Source organism: Lonchura striata, chromosome 4 (genome assembly GCF_046129695.1).
Source record: "Lonchura striata isolate bLonStr1 chromosome 4, bLonStr1.mat, whole genome shotgun sequence".
Classification (NCBI taxonomy): Eukaryota; Metazoa; Chordata; class Aves; order Passeriformes; family Estrildidae; genus Lonchura; species Lonchura striata.
In genome coordinates this window covers 44,282,191-44,299,603 of record NC_134606.1, presented here as the reverse complement: position 1 = coordinate 44,299,603, position 17,413 = coordinate 44,282,191, and the positions used below count along the sequence as shown (strand labels likewise).

General features: G+C 42.6%; 1 protein-coding gene across 14 annotated transcripts in view; it reads left to right on the top strand.

Moving 5' to 3' along the window:
- The window catches only part of EPHA5 (EPH receptor A5), a 193,491-nt gene extending 178,741 nt beyond the window's left edge, over nucleotides 1–14,750 (top strand). For 12 of the 14 annotated variants that reach the window (XM_021532611.2, XM_077782944.1, XM_077782945.1 and 9 more), the window contains 3 exons: nucleotides 304–497; nucleotides 3,472–3,627; nucleotides 11,820–14,750. In XM_021532611.2, coding sequence (XP_021388286.1) covers nucleotides 304–497; nucleotides 3,472–3,627; nucleotides 11,820–11,925 — 456 coding nt within the window. In that variant the 3' untranslated portion in view covers nucleotides 11,926–14,750. Of the gene's footprint in view, nucleotides 1–303; nucleotides 498–3,471; nucleotides 3,628–7,234; nucleotides 7,420–11,819 lie in introns of those variants that run through there. The other 2 variants (XM_021532605.2, XM_021532604.2) reach the window with 1 other exon arrangement.
- The last annotated feature ends 2,663 nt before the right edge of the window (nucleotides 14,751–17,413 follow it).

Here is a 17,413-nt window from a genome sequence, read left to right as displayed (position 1 = left end):
ATAACATAGAGACCACAACTGAGCTTTGAACAAGTGCAACCAGGCAATATGGCCCCCTGGTTGCAGCAGTGCCTTGGCTATCTAGATTCACTCTGCAATGGCTAAAAATAAAGTTATTCAACCAATCACATAGGAAATATGAAAGATAGAGGGGCTTACTGACTTTGCCTCTCACATGCAGAGTTGGGGGGTGGCAGGATTTTTTTGTGAGCTTATTGCTGATCCTAGAGTTCTACGTTAAAGGCAGTTTGCATTTGGGAAAAAGATGAGGGGAAGAAAAGCCTTGCGTTTTGTGTCCTGTAGGTGATTAAAGCCGTGGAGGAAGGCTATCGCCTGCCAAGTCCCATGGACTGCCCTGCTGCTCTCTACCAACTAATGCTCGACTGCTGGCAGAAAGACCGCAACAGCAGGCCCAAGTTTGACGAAATTGTCAGCATGTTGGACAAGCTCATCCGTAACCCCAGCAGCCTGAAGACGTTGGTTAATGCGTCAAGCAGGTACAGAATCAGCCCAGAGCCATTTCTCAGAGCAAGCTCCTTGTCTGAATACCCACCCCTAGGGCTGTATTCCCTCTGATTATTTAGCCTGAGTGTGTTCTTGGGGGAATGTTCCTTCAGCTTTGTTATGTCCAGGGGAGTTGAATCGTATCAACTTTTTCTGTTGCAGTTGGCAGCCAAGTGAGCAATTCACTCTCTCCAAATGCAGTGCTGCTACCACAAAGAAAATTACCGTGGTCTGTCTTTCAGAAACAGGAGTTTCAGCAGTACTTTGTCTGTGACAAAACTACCCGTGCTCTACTGCAAGGTTAGAGAAGGCAAGATTTGAGTGCACGAGTAAATACTGCTAGATAGTAAATACTGCTCCAATTATCTGCCTGTTGACTTTATCTTGGTAATACAAACGAAGAGTGTCTCTTGGGGAAACTCTTAGGGTGTGCAAAGCTTATGGATGTCCAGGTATATCCTTCCACAGCTACTCCCAGGCATGCTAGCCACCACTACAAGTCATGAGAGTCATGGCAGTTGCAAGAGGAGGTCTCTGGTTACCAAAGTACTGTACACAAACCCTTTGCTAAAACCATATTAAGTGAATAGAACAGACAGTTTGTATTTAAACATGAATCTGAATAGCTACACAGCTACAAGTAAGGTAAACACAATCAAGAAATAAAGCTGCACTTGGGGAGAAAGAGCTAAATAGTCTTGGAGAGGCTTTTTCTATTTTCCCTGTAAGTACACATTTACTTCTGAGCCATCAGTGTTGCTAGTCACTCACTCCCTTGCAAGGTCATAAAGAAGGTGTTTACATATATATATATATATGTGCGTGTCTCTGTGTGTGTGTATATATATATATATGTATGTATGTATTGTTGCTGTTTCACTGATGGGAGTGGAGTTCCCCAGATTAATCATGGAACAGGCCCTTCAGAAAAGTTTATCCTGAGAGGAGGGACAAAAAAAAGATAAGTTGTTTCTTTAAGCAGGAATGAGAGAGATAAGATTAGGTTAGATTGGTGGTATGGGACAAAACAGATGTACTGCTGTGATCTTATAGTCATTTGTCCCCACACCTCCCAAGTGAGCCTTGCACAGCTGCATGTGGTACATCTCACCTGCTGCAGCTGAGCATCCCTCTGGTGCCATGTCCCTGTGCATGGCATTTCATGCACTGAAAGAGAAGAACCTGAAATGTCTGCTAATTTTTAAATACAAGCTAGATCTGGATTCTTGGGCTATTTTACATGTACCATTTACCATCTGAAGAAGAAATTCTTATTAGCAATTAGATGTAATGTCAGTGCCAGCAAACCTCCAGGAAAAGGTTTATGACAGCATAAAATATGTGAGGTTTCTCTTTTATTTTCAACTCAGAACAGATATTTTCCAGGCCTGTTACATGGTGTTTCCTGCACTCTTTTATACCAAACTGTTATGCCAGATGAGGAAAATAGGCAGGAAACTATTTCCTTGAGCGGCTAAGCACTTTGCTGATGTTTTATTCCATGAATGGGTCCATACAATTCCAAACCTCTCCTTTTCAGAGCTGCTGTGTATATTTTTGATATGGATGAAGCAGCCTGAACAGTCAGGCTTTTGGGCTGTGTTTCTATTCTCATAGATTGCTGTGCCCAGACCATAGTAATTCCAAATGAATCATAATTTCAATATAGAGCAGCTGTAAAAGATTTTTTTTTTATATATGTAATGTGTTCTTTATGGAAATTCTCATTAATGCAAATGAGGGAGGAAGTCACTCTATACATTACAGCGTGTGCTATGATATCACTAGGTACCTCCTGACATTAGTGATGAAAATCCACTTCTCATTATGATTACTTAGGAGCTTTGAATTTCTCATGTGTATAAAATGTTATGGGAAGCCATTATGTTCTTGGTACTGCAAGTATTCACATTTTATTAGACCCTTCAGCATTGCTATTAAATAAACAAATAATACTAATGTGCTCATAAAGTATATGAAGATTCCTGAAGTGGTATAATAATATAATATCCCAGCTCTCCTTCCAGCTGAAAGTCTTTTAAGTGTAATAGCTACCATCAGAGGCTGACCTGGAAAATGTTTTTTTTACCTGTGGGTAAAAATCTTTACGCAGGGTTTGTGTTAGCTGTGTGTCCCGTTTTACAAAGCAGGGAGCAGATCTGGTTTCTTTCCTGGCTGACCTTGGACAAGCCCTCTTTGCTCTCTGCACATCATTAGTGGGGTGGTGGACCCTGCTTGTGCCAGGTACTGTATCAGTGCTCCAGCTGTGGTGAAGGGTTATTATTTGCCTGAATTGCTTCTTCCGTGCGTGGCATAGCTGAGCAGGGAGCAGTTGGCGTGTCAGGCTGTGGAGTGAGGCTGTGGGAGCAGGAGTGTGCCTCTGTTTGCAGGGCTGGAGCGTGGCTGGAGCATTGCTGCTCTCTGCAGGCTCGTTGGATGCGTTTGGCATCTGAACCCCCTCCCGTGACTCTGCAGGAGCGGCCCCTGGACTGTTTAATGCTCCCTGGACTGCTAACAGCTGCCTGCCATTGATGGCCGCTGCTGGGAAATGTAATTTGCCTTTCAGCTTCCAGGCTCTGCACTGTCTTAAGTTAATTATGAGCTTTAAAGGTGGAGGAACAGAGCAAAGCAGGAGTCATCACAGCAAAGACTTTGAATTAGGAGTGACTGGGGGAGCCTACTTGTGGCCAAGAGGTAACTGGGGATGGATGCCACTCCTCTCCTCCTCTTTCTGCTTGTGGTGAGGACTGGAAATGACAGGAGCTAACTCAAGAATGGGTGAGGTTGCAGGTAAAGTGCTGTGTTTGCTATATTGTGTATCAAGTCTGCTTGGAGGATTTAGGCTGCAGCAATCACTGAAACGGGAACAAAATAATCTTTACCATAAAAACATGCAAGTAGCTTGAGTCATGTTATGTATATCTCAATACTGATTCTGTTTGCTTCTTTGTTTTTGCTTATCTTTAGAGTGTCAAATCTGTTGGTAGAGCACAGTCCAGTTGGGAGTGGTGCCTACAGGTCCGTGGGTGAGTGGCTGGAAGCCATCAAAATGGGCCGATACACAGAGATCTTCATGGAGAATGGATACAGTTCAATGGATGCAGTGGCTCAGGTGACCCTAGAGTGAGTAGTGTCCAGATCATTTTCACCTCATTTCTTGGAATTGCAAGGGGAGGAGGGAGGAGAAAGACAAACCATTCAAAAATATGCAAGGATGAGGCTGCAGAAAGGAAAAACATTATCCTGTTTTTGCAGCCAGTAGTTTCCCTTACAGCATCTCTTGATAACAAGTGCAGGCAAGACTAAAATTTACAGTCACTACATTGGCAGCCAGTATTTTGTCTCCTTTGCTCACAGAAATTAATGCACGAGTTTCTGTAATTGCCAGGCCACCCTCTTGACACCATAGCAGTTGATTATTTGAGGTTACCAGCAAAATAGACCCTCTACCCTACTAGTAAATGTATGGGTCCCTGCTGAGACATCCTGGCTTCACAGCAGATGAGCTGGTTTCACAGCTGATCTGGATATAACCAAGTGAGCAGTGAAGCCCAGTAAGGTGTGGAAATGGTATTCAGCAAAAACAGAAATAGGTAAGAGCTGATGCCAGTGCAAGATCATCAGCAACCTGTAGCTCTAGAGGACAGGCTTCCTGGACCCTTTCTTCTGAATGTGCCCGTGGTTTTTGCACATGGGTGTGACTGCAGTTGAGGCAACAGCCTTCAAATAACTTGGTAAATGCCTCAGGGCTGCTGATTTGCTATGCTCTACCTTTAATTGCCTGCCTTGCTTGTGTAATTGTGTCAGTACTTTCCTGCTGCTGCCTGCGCTGTCTCAAACTCCCCTCAAAGCCTGCCTTTCTAGCTGGGCTAATTCGAGCTTAGTTTACTGCAGGCATTAAGGCAGAATGGGAAGAATTGTACTCTGCTGCTTTGGAGAAGGTTGTGTCTCCTATGACCACATGCAGATTGCCACTGCACATACAGAATTGCTTCTGAGGATTAAGAATAAACTGAGAAGAATTCCCCCACCCCACAAGCTGCAGCATTTCCTCCTGTCTGCCACAGTGCTTGCTGTGGAGCTCACCGTAGAGCATAGGAGTGTGATGCAGGTCGGTGACATCTCCATGGAGTTCAGTTTCCCATTACATACATGGAGGGAGTGCAGGAGCGTATCTGCTCTCACTCTGATTTTATTTGCTCCACTCACACCATCAATATTTGCCCCTTACACCTGGACTCATCCAGTCTTTTTTCAGCTATTCACATGAAAACCCTGACCTAGGGACAAAGACCTCTCTTTCTGGGAAATCAGGGTGCATGGATTCTTACCTAGATCCTCTTTTCAGCTCCTGAGACCCTTACATGTTGTTTCCCAGCCTTGTTCTGCAATTATATGTCATGTTATTTGGGCTTTTGAGGACTCCACAGTTTAGACTGATAACTTACAAATATTGATGAAGGAAGAAGGCATCCATCCCCAGGCTGGTCAGAGTCCACATAACAGAAAATAGCTAGCCAGAGGCTGAGTGGGAAGAAGGGGGATAGGATGAAGCAGCAATTTAGGAGAAAAGGAAAACATTGGAGCATTCCCCTTCACAGTACTACCCCAATCTGATAACCAGAGCAACTTCTGGTAGAAAATACAGGTTGTCTAAAATCCATCACAGATTTATCGCTGTTTGGCTTAATTATTAATATCAAAGAAGAAAAATCGGCTTTCAGCTTTTTTCTTTTCACAATTTTTTGCTGTTCCAATACCTCTACATGAAATGCTCACAAGTAAAATGCTTTTGTTTGGGTCACAGAAAATGTTAACTTGAAACCCAAATTAGTGGGTGTTTTCAACAGAAAATTAGAAGTTTACCTACTTGTATAACTTTAAACAATCTTACTATCCCTCCTACACTGTCTTAGTATGCCATGCTGTTGACAAAAGTATTCCTAACCTCCAAATTCCTGAAGTGCAATATTTCAGATTATGAAGATCCTTAATTTGACTTTAAATTTAGCTATTTCCCTATGTTTACTCTTTAGTATTCCAGAAATTTCAAAAATGTCCCCCAAAATCTTTTCAGGTGATGCAAAAAGTGCTTTTCAATGGTTTTTCTGATTGGTAATGAGCCAAGAAACCTATTACCTGCACAGTTCTAGCCAGAAAGGTGAGTTGGCTTGAAAGTCTTCAAATTTATAGCTGCCAGAGATGCTCTGACTCTCACCAACTGCAAACCTCCTTGAAGGCCCTCTTACCAGGTCCCAGGATGTCCTCAATGACACAAATGTCCTTCATCCTGCTGGTCCCAGTGGAGACAACATGTCTGAGCTGCTCAGCTTCAGCTTTCTTCTGGGCAAAGCAGCTGATGCCTGGCAGCCTGGAGGAACTTTTGGGTTTGTTTTTTTTTAGTTGGAAGGAGGCATTTCATGCACTCATCTTCCATTTCAGTTGAAGCTGAAAAAAAGGTTGAAATTTATTCCAGATAGTTATCCATGTCAGCAAATTAATTCCCCCTCCCCACCCCAGCTGCCTGTGGACACAGATTCCTGCAGAGATGCCTGCTTGGTTCTTCTCTGTCAGTCCACACACTTTTGCATTGCAGAGGTGGCTTAGCAAAGAGGCTTGACCCCACTCAGGTCTATTTTTGGAAAATCTATGGAAGACTAATCAAAAAACCAAGTACTCATCCAAATCAAAACTTTTCTCACCCTCTCAGAAACAGTAAAAAAAGAAAAGACAGCAGATTCTCAGCTGTTACAAAAAGAGAAACCATTGTAGCAGCTTAAGAGGAAATGTGTTATGTATTGAAGTCCTGAATTCGGTCTGATGTAAACTGGCAGACTGCCCTTAAAAAATAAAGGAGAAAAATGGCTCTTGGTGGGCTCAGCTGAGACTCTCATGGGTTCTCCAGAACATAAATACCAAAACAAGCAAAGTTCTTTAAAGGTTGATATACTGAGATGGGTTAGTTTTCTGGAGGTTTTCATGGGGTTTTTTTCTCCTTGTAAAAGAGAGCAACAAAACATTTTGTACTCTGCAAAGGAGAATTCAGGTTAAATGTTACATGTCATTTTTCATAGAGGCAACTGTTCTGTATATTCCAGAGCTGGGACTTGGGGGGATTGGGTGAAAAGATGATCTGAACATCTGAAAGTAGCTTGCTTTCCCCAAATGACATCAGTAAAACAGTCTTTACAATTTAAGAGGTTGCCTTCAAATACCATGCAAAATGATCTTTACCAAATTCAAACTGTGCAGGAGACAGATGTAGAAATCAGGTGGGTAACTGCTGCCAGAAAAAGCAGGACAACAACATATGATAAGTGTAAAGAATTTCTAAAATCTACTGGAAAAAAAACTACTAGTGCTGTAGGAAGAGTTGGCCATAACACTGACAGGACTGGTAATTTTGGGTGCCCAGCTTGTGGCTTCTTTACAGGACCTGGTTAAGGTAGTTGATGTTCAGCTTTTATTTTTTATTTTTATTAAACCTCCTTCCCCTGGCATGAAAAGCAAAATCCTGATTACCATTCTGATTCTTTCAAACTGATGGCTTGATGCATTTATTCCAGAAAAGAGCAGTATTAGTGACCATTTTCTGGAAGAAAAATATTAAAAATCTAAGATCAATGGATATCACCCCAAGTCCTAAGCTCTGCCTACTTAAGCAAACACCTGAAAATGTATGTGTTCAAACAAAGAGTGATTTCTACATTTAGCTCTAATTCTTGCAAAGGGATGAATCACCTTGTGAAAAGTGGAGCCTCACCCTCCACCCTCTCTTTCCAACTGGATATCAGACTTGAAGGGAACCTTTCCAGTGGACCAGACCTGCTCTTTAAACTTGTGGACCACCTAGTGACTTTGAGTGTGTCTGGAGCTCTTTCAATCCACTGCAAGAATAACTTTACCAGGACAATACTCAAGAATAGATAGATCCATGACATGAGTTTCAGTCTGACCCTTGACTGGACCAATTATTAACCACGTGGACTACATATTTTCACCTTTTGAAAGATCTGTACTCACTGAATCTCAGGACACCCTGTTGTTTGTTATTAGATGAAGAGCTCTGAATATTTGTAATAATATGTGTTGTGTTGCTTTGCATTGTATATATTTTTCTTCTAAAATAAAATAAATTATTTATTAAAAGTTATACTGGATGAAGAACTGGATTTAAGAATTCACCTGCTCTAGATACTTATTCTTCGCCTGAAATCTCAGTCCTGGGATTTTGATGCTGTGTCTGCTTCTGAACAAATTCTCATCTTGTAATCAAGTAGAATGGGAATTATGAGTAAGAGCAGATGAACTCTTAAAACAAAATTTTTTAAGTCCTCATTTCATGCAAATGTCCCTAGCAAGCGGATTCCTCTCTCTTTAGCATCGTCTGAAGGTCTTTGAGGTTCTTCTTGTTTCCCCTCATTCAAACTGACAACTAACTCCATGAGTAGTCCCAGTGTGCATGGGCAGCTGTAGTTACACCACGTGCAGAAGAGTGGTGAGATCTGCCCTGGATGGGAGATGAAATGCAGAACACCTGTGGTAGGCTGACGGCTGCTGACCACGGAGATCTTTCAGGACTGTGGCCCTTTTGCTTGCATGACTAAACCAGCTGGTGAGGGGGATGTATTTTATGTGGTAATCCAGTCCTAGTCTACACTGTGTTTGGCAAACTGATCCATGGTGTATACGTAGTTCTATTTGTAAATAAAATGTTTTAAATCTATTTCTTACAATATGGAGACTGTGAATTCAACCCTTGCAAATGGAGGCTATTACAGGGAAGGGGATACTGTGTTCTCAAGGCATGTTGCAGCTGGGCTTCTATGGTAAGAGAGCAGCATGCATGCAGCTGTGTAGAGGCTGCTTGGGATGAGCTGACACCAATTTTCCCCTTTATTTTCTTGGCTTTTTGGTCAGCTTAGGTAAGCCTTTTTATACCTTGTTGACAAATGATTCAAATTCCTGCCTGCTTTAATTTCTAGCCCTATATGAATGAAAGAACTGAAAAGATAAATTTCCTCCCTAAAATAAGAATAAAAGTTGTCTCATGCCTGGGGAGGCCAAGTATTTTGAAGCAGGGAGACCACCCAGCACATGGGTGAATGGATCTCTACTGCAGAGGCGCTCACAAAACCCAGCACCAGCAGTCAGGTCACTTCCACAGCAAGGAGCAGCCTGGATCCTGAAGGCAGGTGCCCGCGGGTCTCTGTTGTGCCTTTTCCTGCAGATACTGCACATTTTTATTGTAAAGCCCCAGTGGATGCCTGCACACATCTCCTCTGCAGAGCTGAGCCCAGTGAAATTTCCACTTGGCTGCAGTAACATGAGCCAAGCAGCTCTGGACTGGAGCCTAAAGGCAGTTGTTTTTGCAGCCCTTCGGCACAGAAGTTTTTGGGGAATTTTTGTCCCTAAACCTGCTGGTTTGTGCACCCAATTCTGTTCAAAATTGTCTTCTACCTTACACCGCTTTAAGTCCTTCAGCACTGGATGCATGGGAGCATGCAACGTGCTGTAAGTCATGCTTGATGCATTGGAATTAAAGCTCCAACATTGTCTAGGCAGGTTTTGGAAAGTTTTGCTGTTGTCTTCACTGTGTGCAACGTGGTTTTGGAGTAAACCTGCAGATTTTTATACTTGGCAAGCATCTGGTTCAGGAGCTGTGTCTTCTGGTTCATCTTTGCTCAGGTGCAAGACCCCACTGTAGTGTTTTTCCCCTCTCTAATGAGTCCCCCATGCTTTTGGCTGGTGGCTTCACATTTGAGAGGATTTGATATTGAAAAAAAAAAAAAAAAAAAAAAAAAAAGACTGGATCCCTGGTGAACAGTTAATGTATTGAAACCAGAAATTCTTTTTTCTTCTTTCTCTCTTGTAAATCAATGAGACACTCGTCAAGGATATTCAGTTAAGGGTATGCTACATGGGGGAAAAAAAGACTGTAGTGAACTGGGTGGGGGATTTATTGGACTGATGGGGCTGTGTGTGTGAAAGGCCAAGACATGTATGCTCTTCTCCAAGTTTGAGGCTGTTTTATTACAGCATAACATGCAAGAGTGTCAGAAATTATACATCTGTGAAATACGTGGTACTGGATTTTCAAAAGAGCTCAGCTTGCACTTTAGGTACCCGAAAAAAGAAAAGCTGATTTTTCAAAAGGTGCCAGCAGAGCAGGACTCAGCAGGGGGAAGATGGATGTTGTCTCTTTTAAAAATCAGGTCCTATACTGTGTTGGTTTTGGGGGTTGGTTTGGTTTTTGGGGTTCTTTTTTTTCTTTTTTTCTTTTTTTTTTTTTTTTTGATCTCTGGTGTGAACTTCCAACTATGCTGTGTACATAAAATAAATTGCATGTAACAATAGCATTACTTCATTTTCCTTCATTATTAAGATGGCTTGTTGAACTAGTTTCACAATTCAGTGGAGGCAGAAATGAAAGCATGTCCCCCTGAGAAGGTAGACGCCTTTTGCAGGTGCTGCAACCTTTTCTCTGCCAGGTAAGGAGCACTGCTGATGTGTCTCATTGACCTCCTTTGCTCTGTGCCCTTTATGTTACGATTTCTCTTTGCATCATCAAGAAGCATTGCTGAGAAAGGGTACAATAATGAAATTATGTGTTTAGCCCGAAGCAAAAAACTTGGTATTTTCCAAATCAAAAGGCAGAAAACATGACAGTCCTTGGAGAAGTACAGATGTAGCTTTTGGCTTCGGGTAGTTTATGTGTTAATATATTAGGCTTCACTCAAGACTGCTTTTTATTCAAAGCAGCATTCATCTGTGTAATTTGTGGGTGTGGATGATTGGTTGTACTTGCACAGGAGTTTCTATCCAGAATGTGAAGCTGCTGAGAGAGGCACACCTTCCTGGGTAGCTCGTGTGAAAATGTTTTGGTGTTCCTCGCACATGCTCTCCCCCAGTCCAGCACACAGCCTTGCTGTGAACTGTAGGACAGGTTTGCAATTATGTCTCAGGTGGTGGTTGGGCTCTCAGGTGTTGCTGGTGTGGTTTCCAAAAAGCAGCTGTGTGTTCAAGGTCACATCTCAGTGGCTTTTGGTGGAGAACTTTCTCCTAGAAGACTTGCACACAGGGTGTCAGCAGCTTGGGGATTCACCAGGACCATAAGGCACAACTTAGAAACGTCCTTAATTCACTCCAGTCGGGAGGTAGAAAGTGAGGGACTGATATTTTTCTGTCAGTGGAAGTCCTCAGACAAAACACCACATCTCTTATAGTCAACCTGCTTCTCTAACAGCTTCTGGTTTTTGGGCTGCAAACATATATGCAGCTATCTTGATGTTTCTGCTGAGCTTTTATTCCTACAATTTCTTTGTTAACACTTTTCTACACAGTAAGAAATCTCTGCAATTACACTATGCCATAACTGATGGCCTTACCTGGCTTAGAGGTGTCATTAATAACCCAAGGTTCTTCTGTGCTATCTCCAGGAGATTATCTGTCCCACTCCTGTCTTTGGATGGGATAAATTGTATACCCTGGAGGTGTCTCTTAATGCCATTCATGTGAATCACATGAAAGCAATTACCTTCATCTATACACCTGAATTTTGGAGGGTGGAGTTGATGACAAACAATCTTTCCTCCTGGTCCTGCATTTTTCATTAACTGTTTTATTTTACAGCTTTCCTGTAGTGGTAGCCCAGTAGGCAGAATCAACACAAATGCCCTTGGCATCTAGAATTCACCTCTCCAAAGTAAAACCAAATGTGGTTTATGGGAAGATTTGCAAAGACCCAAAGGGGAGCTGCTTTGCTAATTCTTGTTGACTTTAAGGAGTCATCAGGATGGTGGCCGTGCTCAAAGCTTTTGCCATTTGTGTTTCTTTGGCTTTCCCTCATCTGAAGAGGAAGAAAGCACGGATTGACCTCACTCTTCACTGCTCATATCCAAGATCAAATACCAGCCTTTCCCATGAGAAGAGGAAACAGCAACATGTTTACATGGCTTTTCTCTTGGAAATAGGACTTTTCTCTTGGAAATAGAACTTTTCACGCCTAGCAGAAACCTTGGCCAGAGATGATGCTGACACTTTGCTGTCTGGCCTTTCTCCTTGGCCAGTAAGGTGATCTCATTCAAATCACATCACCTTTCTGAGGTGTTGTCAGTCATAAATAAAAAAAAAAAGGAAAAAAAAAAAATCTACAAATGGGGATACTAAAACCTGCCAACTATATTTGGCTCTGGGAGCTGCCAGTGGTGACAGGTAGGCACTGGCAGCAGCAGCAGCAGCGCATGCGGCGCGTGGTGTGCGCGGCGACATGTGCCTTAGAGGTCCATGGAACCAACGTCTGCTTTCTCCCACAGGGATTTGAGACGTCTGGGAGTGACACTTGTTGGTCACCAGAAGAAGATAATGAACAGCCTTCAAGAGATGAAGGTCCAGTTGGTGAATGGGATGGTGCCGTTGTAACACGGTTTTTAAAGTTGCTTCCTCAAGTGGGTCGGTCCTGCACTTTGTACTCTAGCCCTGAGATTTATTTTGACTAAAAAAAAAAAAACAAAGAAAAGATAAAAAGGGAAATTCAGTGGTTTCTGTAACTGAAGGAAATTGGCCTCTGCTGCAGCATTTCTAAAGCAGTGTTTGACTAAAGTTTTGCTTTTCTTCCTATTTGTGTCCTCATTTTCATGAAGTCAATGTAAGATGCATGGAACGTGGAAACGAATCTGCTGTACATGAGGTTAACCAGTCTGTTAAGCTTCAGCGGTGATGACAAGCCTTCCACCACGTGTTGTCTGTACATGGGAGGTACATATACATATAGCACCTTTGTATCCTGAATTACAGCAGCACATGGTAATGCTTCCAAGGACTGACTTGAATGGCAGATTTTTGTGGCCATTCATGGACTCCCAATAGCTGCAGTTTGCTGAAGTATAACTTCGAGTCTTACTTGTCTACAGAAGTGTATTGAAGAGCAATATGATTAGATTATTTCTCAATAGATATTTTGTTTTGTAAATTTAAAGAAAAGAAAAAGATGCTGTTACACAGCATTAAGTTATAGAGAAGATTAGCATATAAACATGTCGCTTGCTCCATGGCAAATACAATACAGGGTGTATATTTTGTTTTCCTCCTCCTGTGTTACCAAGTTCTTTTTGTTTGCTCTTTGGGGAGGATAATACATGTTGAAGATGTATATATTGTACAGTTTGCTACGCATCAGGTACAAGATTGGGGCTCTTTCCTTGGTTTATTCCTTCTTTTCTCCCTCTTTTACTCAGTCTCCCTTTTGTGTAACCCCTATGCTTTGTATTTTTGCTGCAGTTTGGTTTGATTGATACATAAAGCCTTCAGGAGTTTTGATTATGTATATGAGGTAGAAGAAAGTTGCTTAAATAAAAGATGTTGCCCTCCTCTTCCTTTACACCATGGGTTGAGGACATCCAGAAGAAGAAGAAGAAGAAGAAGTAAAACATGTGGTTCTTGATGGCATCCAGCAACGATGTGGCATCGATTTTTCTGTCTCCTGGCCAACGATGGCATGGGATTGCCTCTGCACAGGTGCTTTAGCCCAGTAGCCAACACCCACTGCAGCCACCGCCTCTGTTCCCAGAGCCCAGGAGAGGAAGCACAAGATGGTTTTAGCTGGAAGGAAGGAATTTTGTTGTTCCTTTTCTGATTATGTGGGTTAAGCCCTGGGGCACAGTGTGGAAATGAGCCTGTGATCATCCAGTGTGGAGATTTTGTAGTATTTCCTCCACAGTGGTGGGAGTGGGATTATTTTTGGAACTGTACTGTCCCAAGATGTCTCTCAGCATTCTAGGTTTGTTGTGGACCTGGCCACTTTGTGACAGAGCACAGAGGGGAGGGAAGAGAAGAGTAGCCCAAGCTGGTCACAGTGGTGGGATCCTGAGGACAAGGAGATGCCATTTGTCTGGGGCTGGCACAGCTCAGATCAGGACGTGGTTGTAGCTTGGCTCAGTGTATCCATTAAAGCCCATGGCTAGCATTTTCAAAGGGACCTGAGGGCAATCCAATCCCCTGGGAATTACACCAAGGAATATTTCGGGGTTGTCTCCTCTTTTTATTGTAGATAGGATTAAACAGCACAGTTAATTTGGTACTCTTAGGTTGGGCTTCTATTTTGTGAAGACTTTGATGAGGATTTTTAAGCAGCTCAGTGGATTGCAAGGATTTGTTGTTTCTGTAAATGTATTGCTTCCTTAGAGTTTGGATAGCATCTTGTGGCATACTTCCTTAGCAATAACATCAATATACAGAATTTCTATAGCTCCCTTCATCTCCAGTGCTGCAGAACCAAACCCAAAGAGCTCAAACAGCCAAAAGGAGGCCTGTGTCCTTCATGTCTTGCAGAAGGCATCTGAAGCTATTTCAACATCTTCCTCTCATTCCCCGCAGCCTTTGGATGAGATTTGATACACAGAATGTTTTTTTAAAAGAAGGGAAGCACCTAGTAGAAGAGGTTGAGTGTTTTTTTCCTTAGCAGCAGGGCTTTGTTGGCTTACAGCAGGGCTTCTTCAGGCAATATTTGCCTGTCCTGAAATGGCCCCCTCTGCCCCTGCAAGCAACTGCTGAGTTCCTCAGGAATCAGGGTAAATAGGAGGGAATGGAGCCACAGTGAGGTCTAACAAATCTTGATAGTGTCATTTCTCATCCCGTTGTTTCATTTTGGCAGCCACCAGACCACAAAAGAGGAAGAGGGTATCAAGACATAACAATTTCAGCACGGAAAAGAGATTTGTCATATAATAAATAAGATTATTAGAGCTGTCAGCTGAAAAGTCTTGAGATTATTTGTGTCTCCCTGTCTGGAACACTTGGGAAAATACATGTAGGAAGACAGAAACAACTCATTTCATCAGGAGGAATCGTTTGTTTGCCTGCATCTATTGGTGGCACTGAGATGCTATGAGCAAATATGTAGCACTTTCTGCCCATCATCTCCACTCATTCCTGTCCAGTTGGCTCTGTGGAAGGAGTTGCACTTGGTCTTTTTTTTTTCCTAGGCTTTTAAAAGCAAAATCCTCTTTTCATCATTTGTATTGATGGAATAGCTACCAGATGCTGGAGTAACGTTCGAAATTATAAACCAGTGGAAAACAAAATTGTTCTTTAGCCAGACAGCATTTGTAAATAGGGCACCTCTTTTCACTTCCTCCAATAAATAAATAAATAACTTTTTCTATTTATTTCAAGAGCTGTTCTTGCTACAGATCTCTGTATAATAGACTTTGTCTTGGAACCTAAAAATAAAACATTGTTTTAATGTGTAGGGTCCAAAGGTTACAGCTTCTGTGTCCATGAGCAAATTACAGAGACAATGGAGGTTTTCAGTTCTCGTCCAAGAACTGCAAGAACTTTGTGTGTTGTGCATGATTATATGTATTGAGGGGCAGCAGAACAAGATGACAGCAACACTGGCCTGCTTATCTTCTTCAAAAGGGCTGTAGGTGGATTTCCTGTCCATGGTAAGTCCAAACATTTTGCTTTTCCAGCTCACTACTGCTGCAGCTGAGCCAAAGGATTCCGTTTTTTCCAGTATATTTTGCTGATAATTGAGAGGGAGGTATTTCAAAGGATCCAAAAGATAGACAGGCTTTTTTGGATACAGTTTTTCATTCTGGGAGAAGGAAGTGTCCCCAAGAATGGCTTGTGTAGACTGATGCCCTTTCATTGTGTAGCTACTGCTTGGAAAAACTACTTCAGCATTAAAAAGGAAGACTGATATAAAAGGGAGAAAAATTAGTTTAAAATTTTATTTATTCCTCTTATATGTTAATAGTGAGAAGAATAAAAAATAAAGGTCAATTTTTTTTTTTTGTCTATTCAGTGTTGAGTATAATGTCAAAAGTTCCAGTACTCAAGAAATTGTGACTCCTGGACTGCTGTGGACTTCAAATCACATGTTAAGGCAGATGTAAAGTACATCAGTAGCATTCTTAAGACTAACACTTAGTTGCCAGTCCTTTATTGTAATTCCTTAGAGAAGGTAGAGCACGAGCTGGTGCATCCAGCACTGCCCGAGCTGCAGCATCTGTCTCAGCTCCTTGCATCAGTGTTTTAACTCATAGGAGACTGTAGCATTGCTGTATTTATTCCTCCCTTTCCCCCCTCTTTGGATGCTCTCTGTGCATTTTGTCTGTGTACATGGTGGGGTTTTTTTTGTTTTGTTTTGTTTTGTTTTTTGTAGTGTAAGATGCAAAATTTTCTATTTTTTCATAAAAATAAAAACCTTTGACTAACAGCAACATCCAGTTGTGGATCACACATACACTTGACCCCTTGACTTTCCACAAAGCATTAGGATTTCTGCCCCATGGAAAGGAAATAAATTATCTGTGTTTTTTCTCTCATAAACACAGAATTAGTGCTACTCTTGTGGTTCCTGAGGGAAAGAGACGCCTTTGGGATGAATGAGACATGTAGACCCACATGAATGCATCTACCCTTGTTACAGGCTGTTCCCACTTTTCTCTGTTTTGGGAGGAAAATACACATTTTTAGTCTAGTTTCTGGGGCAAACGTCCTGCCAAATCCCCAGATCAGTTCCTCACCACATATCCCTCAGAAATACCACCTTTTTGTGATTTTTTTTTTTTTCCTCCCAAGATGTGATTTTTTTTCTGAATTTTTCTGAGAAGCACCCCAGCCAACCCCTGACCAGCTGGAGTACCCACCATCACATCCCCTGCTCCATGGATTTGGGGGCAACCACATTTGCTGCAGAGGGGCACGGGCCAGCCTTAAAGAGAGGTGAGCAAAGCCATAGGTGGGAAAGGCTGAGGGCCAAGGGGGAAAAGACTGACCTGGAAAGGTCTTACTGGAGGTGGTGATGGGCAGCCACAATCTTTTTGTCCACTGCTAGAGGACAAAGGGAAGATGTGCAGAGATGGATACTGAGTGTCCTGACATGACAGGAAGCTGTGGCAGATGAAGGGTAGTGGTACACTCACACCACAGGCAGGAAAGGCATGACAGGCTGGGACGACAGGGGAATTCTGCCTTATATATGAAAGGGAGCACAAGGTCAATTGGGTTAGCAAATTGAGGTTGTCAGCAGCTTGGATAAGATCTCTCTGAATTGACATGCCAGTCCCCACTCAGTGTTCTCTTGTTCAGCTTGAGGTTGTCCGCTGCTGGACCACGATGGCAGCAGACACTGTAAGGAATCAGAGGGGCTCTGAGGAGAGAGGGAAGAGGTGTTAACTTGCCCATATTGACAGTATCCTTGGTAGCTTCGTGGAGGCAGAGAGCCTGCTAAGGGGAAAATACAAACATGGGGAAACTTTCATTAAAGAGCAGAGTTGGCTGCAAACCTCTTTCCTTCCACAATGTTCCATCTTAAGTGAGAACTAAGGAATTAGGTAATTTCCATGAGCCTTTGTGCTCAGATTGGCTTGGGACCAGCTCTTAAACAAATTTCAAGTCACTATTTGCCTATTATTTTCCTCTGCTGGGCTCAGACTGAGAAAAGAAACTTGCACTTCATGGATACCAGCTAGTAAATTTACCTGCACAGGAAGGTAAGGTGCTTCACCTTCAAAATGGGTCCTTAAGCACATGCCTGACTTGTTTTTGGGTGGTTCTTCTGCACAGCCTCTGTCTGGTCCCTGAACAAATGCACAGCTGCATCTCAAGTCGCAAACACCAACTCTTGTGAATGCTTAACAAGCTGTGCTCAGGGTAATATTCTCTGCATCACTCTTGTTTTCAGTAAAACTGAAACAAACTGCAAGGCAAGATGACAGCTGTGCTGGAGACGTTGCAGGGCAGCTAAACAGCAACTTGGACCTACTTTCCTATCCAATAATATAAAAAAGGGGATGAGGGGGCTCTGAACCTCTTCCGTCCTCTAGCAACCTGGAAGGGTTCAAGCCTGGAATGCCAGAATCCCCACAGGATGCTGTGGCCCCAGGGCATGAGCAGCGGGGAG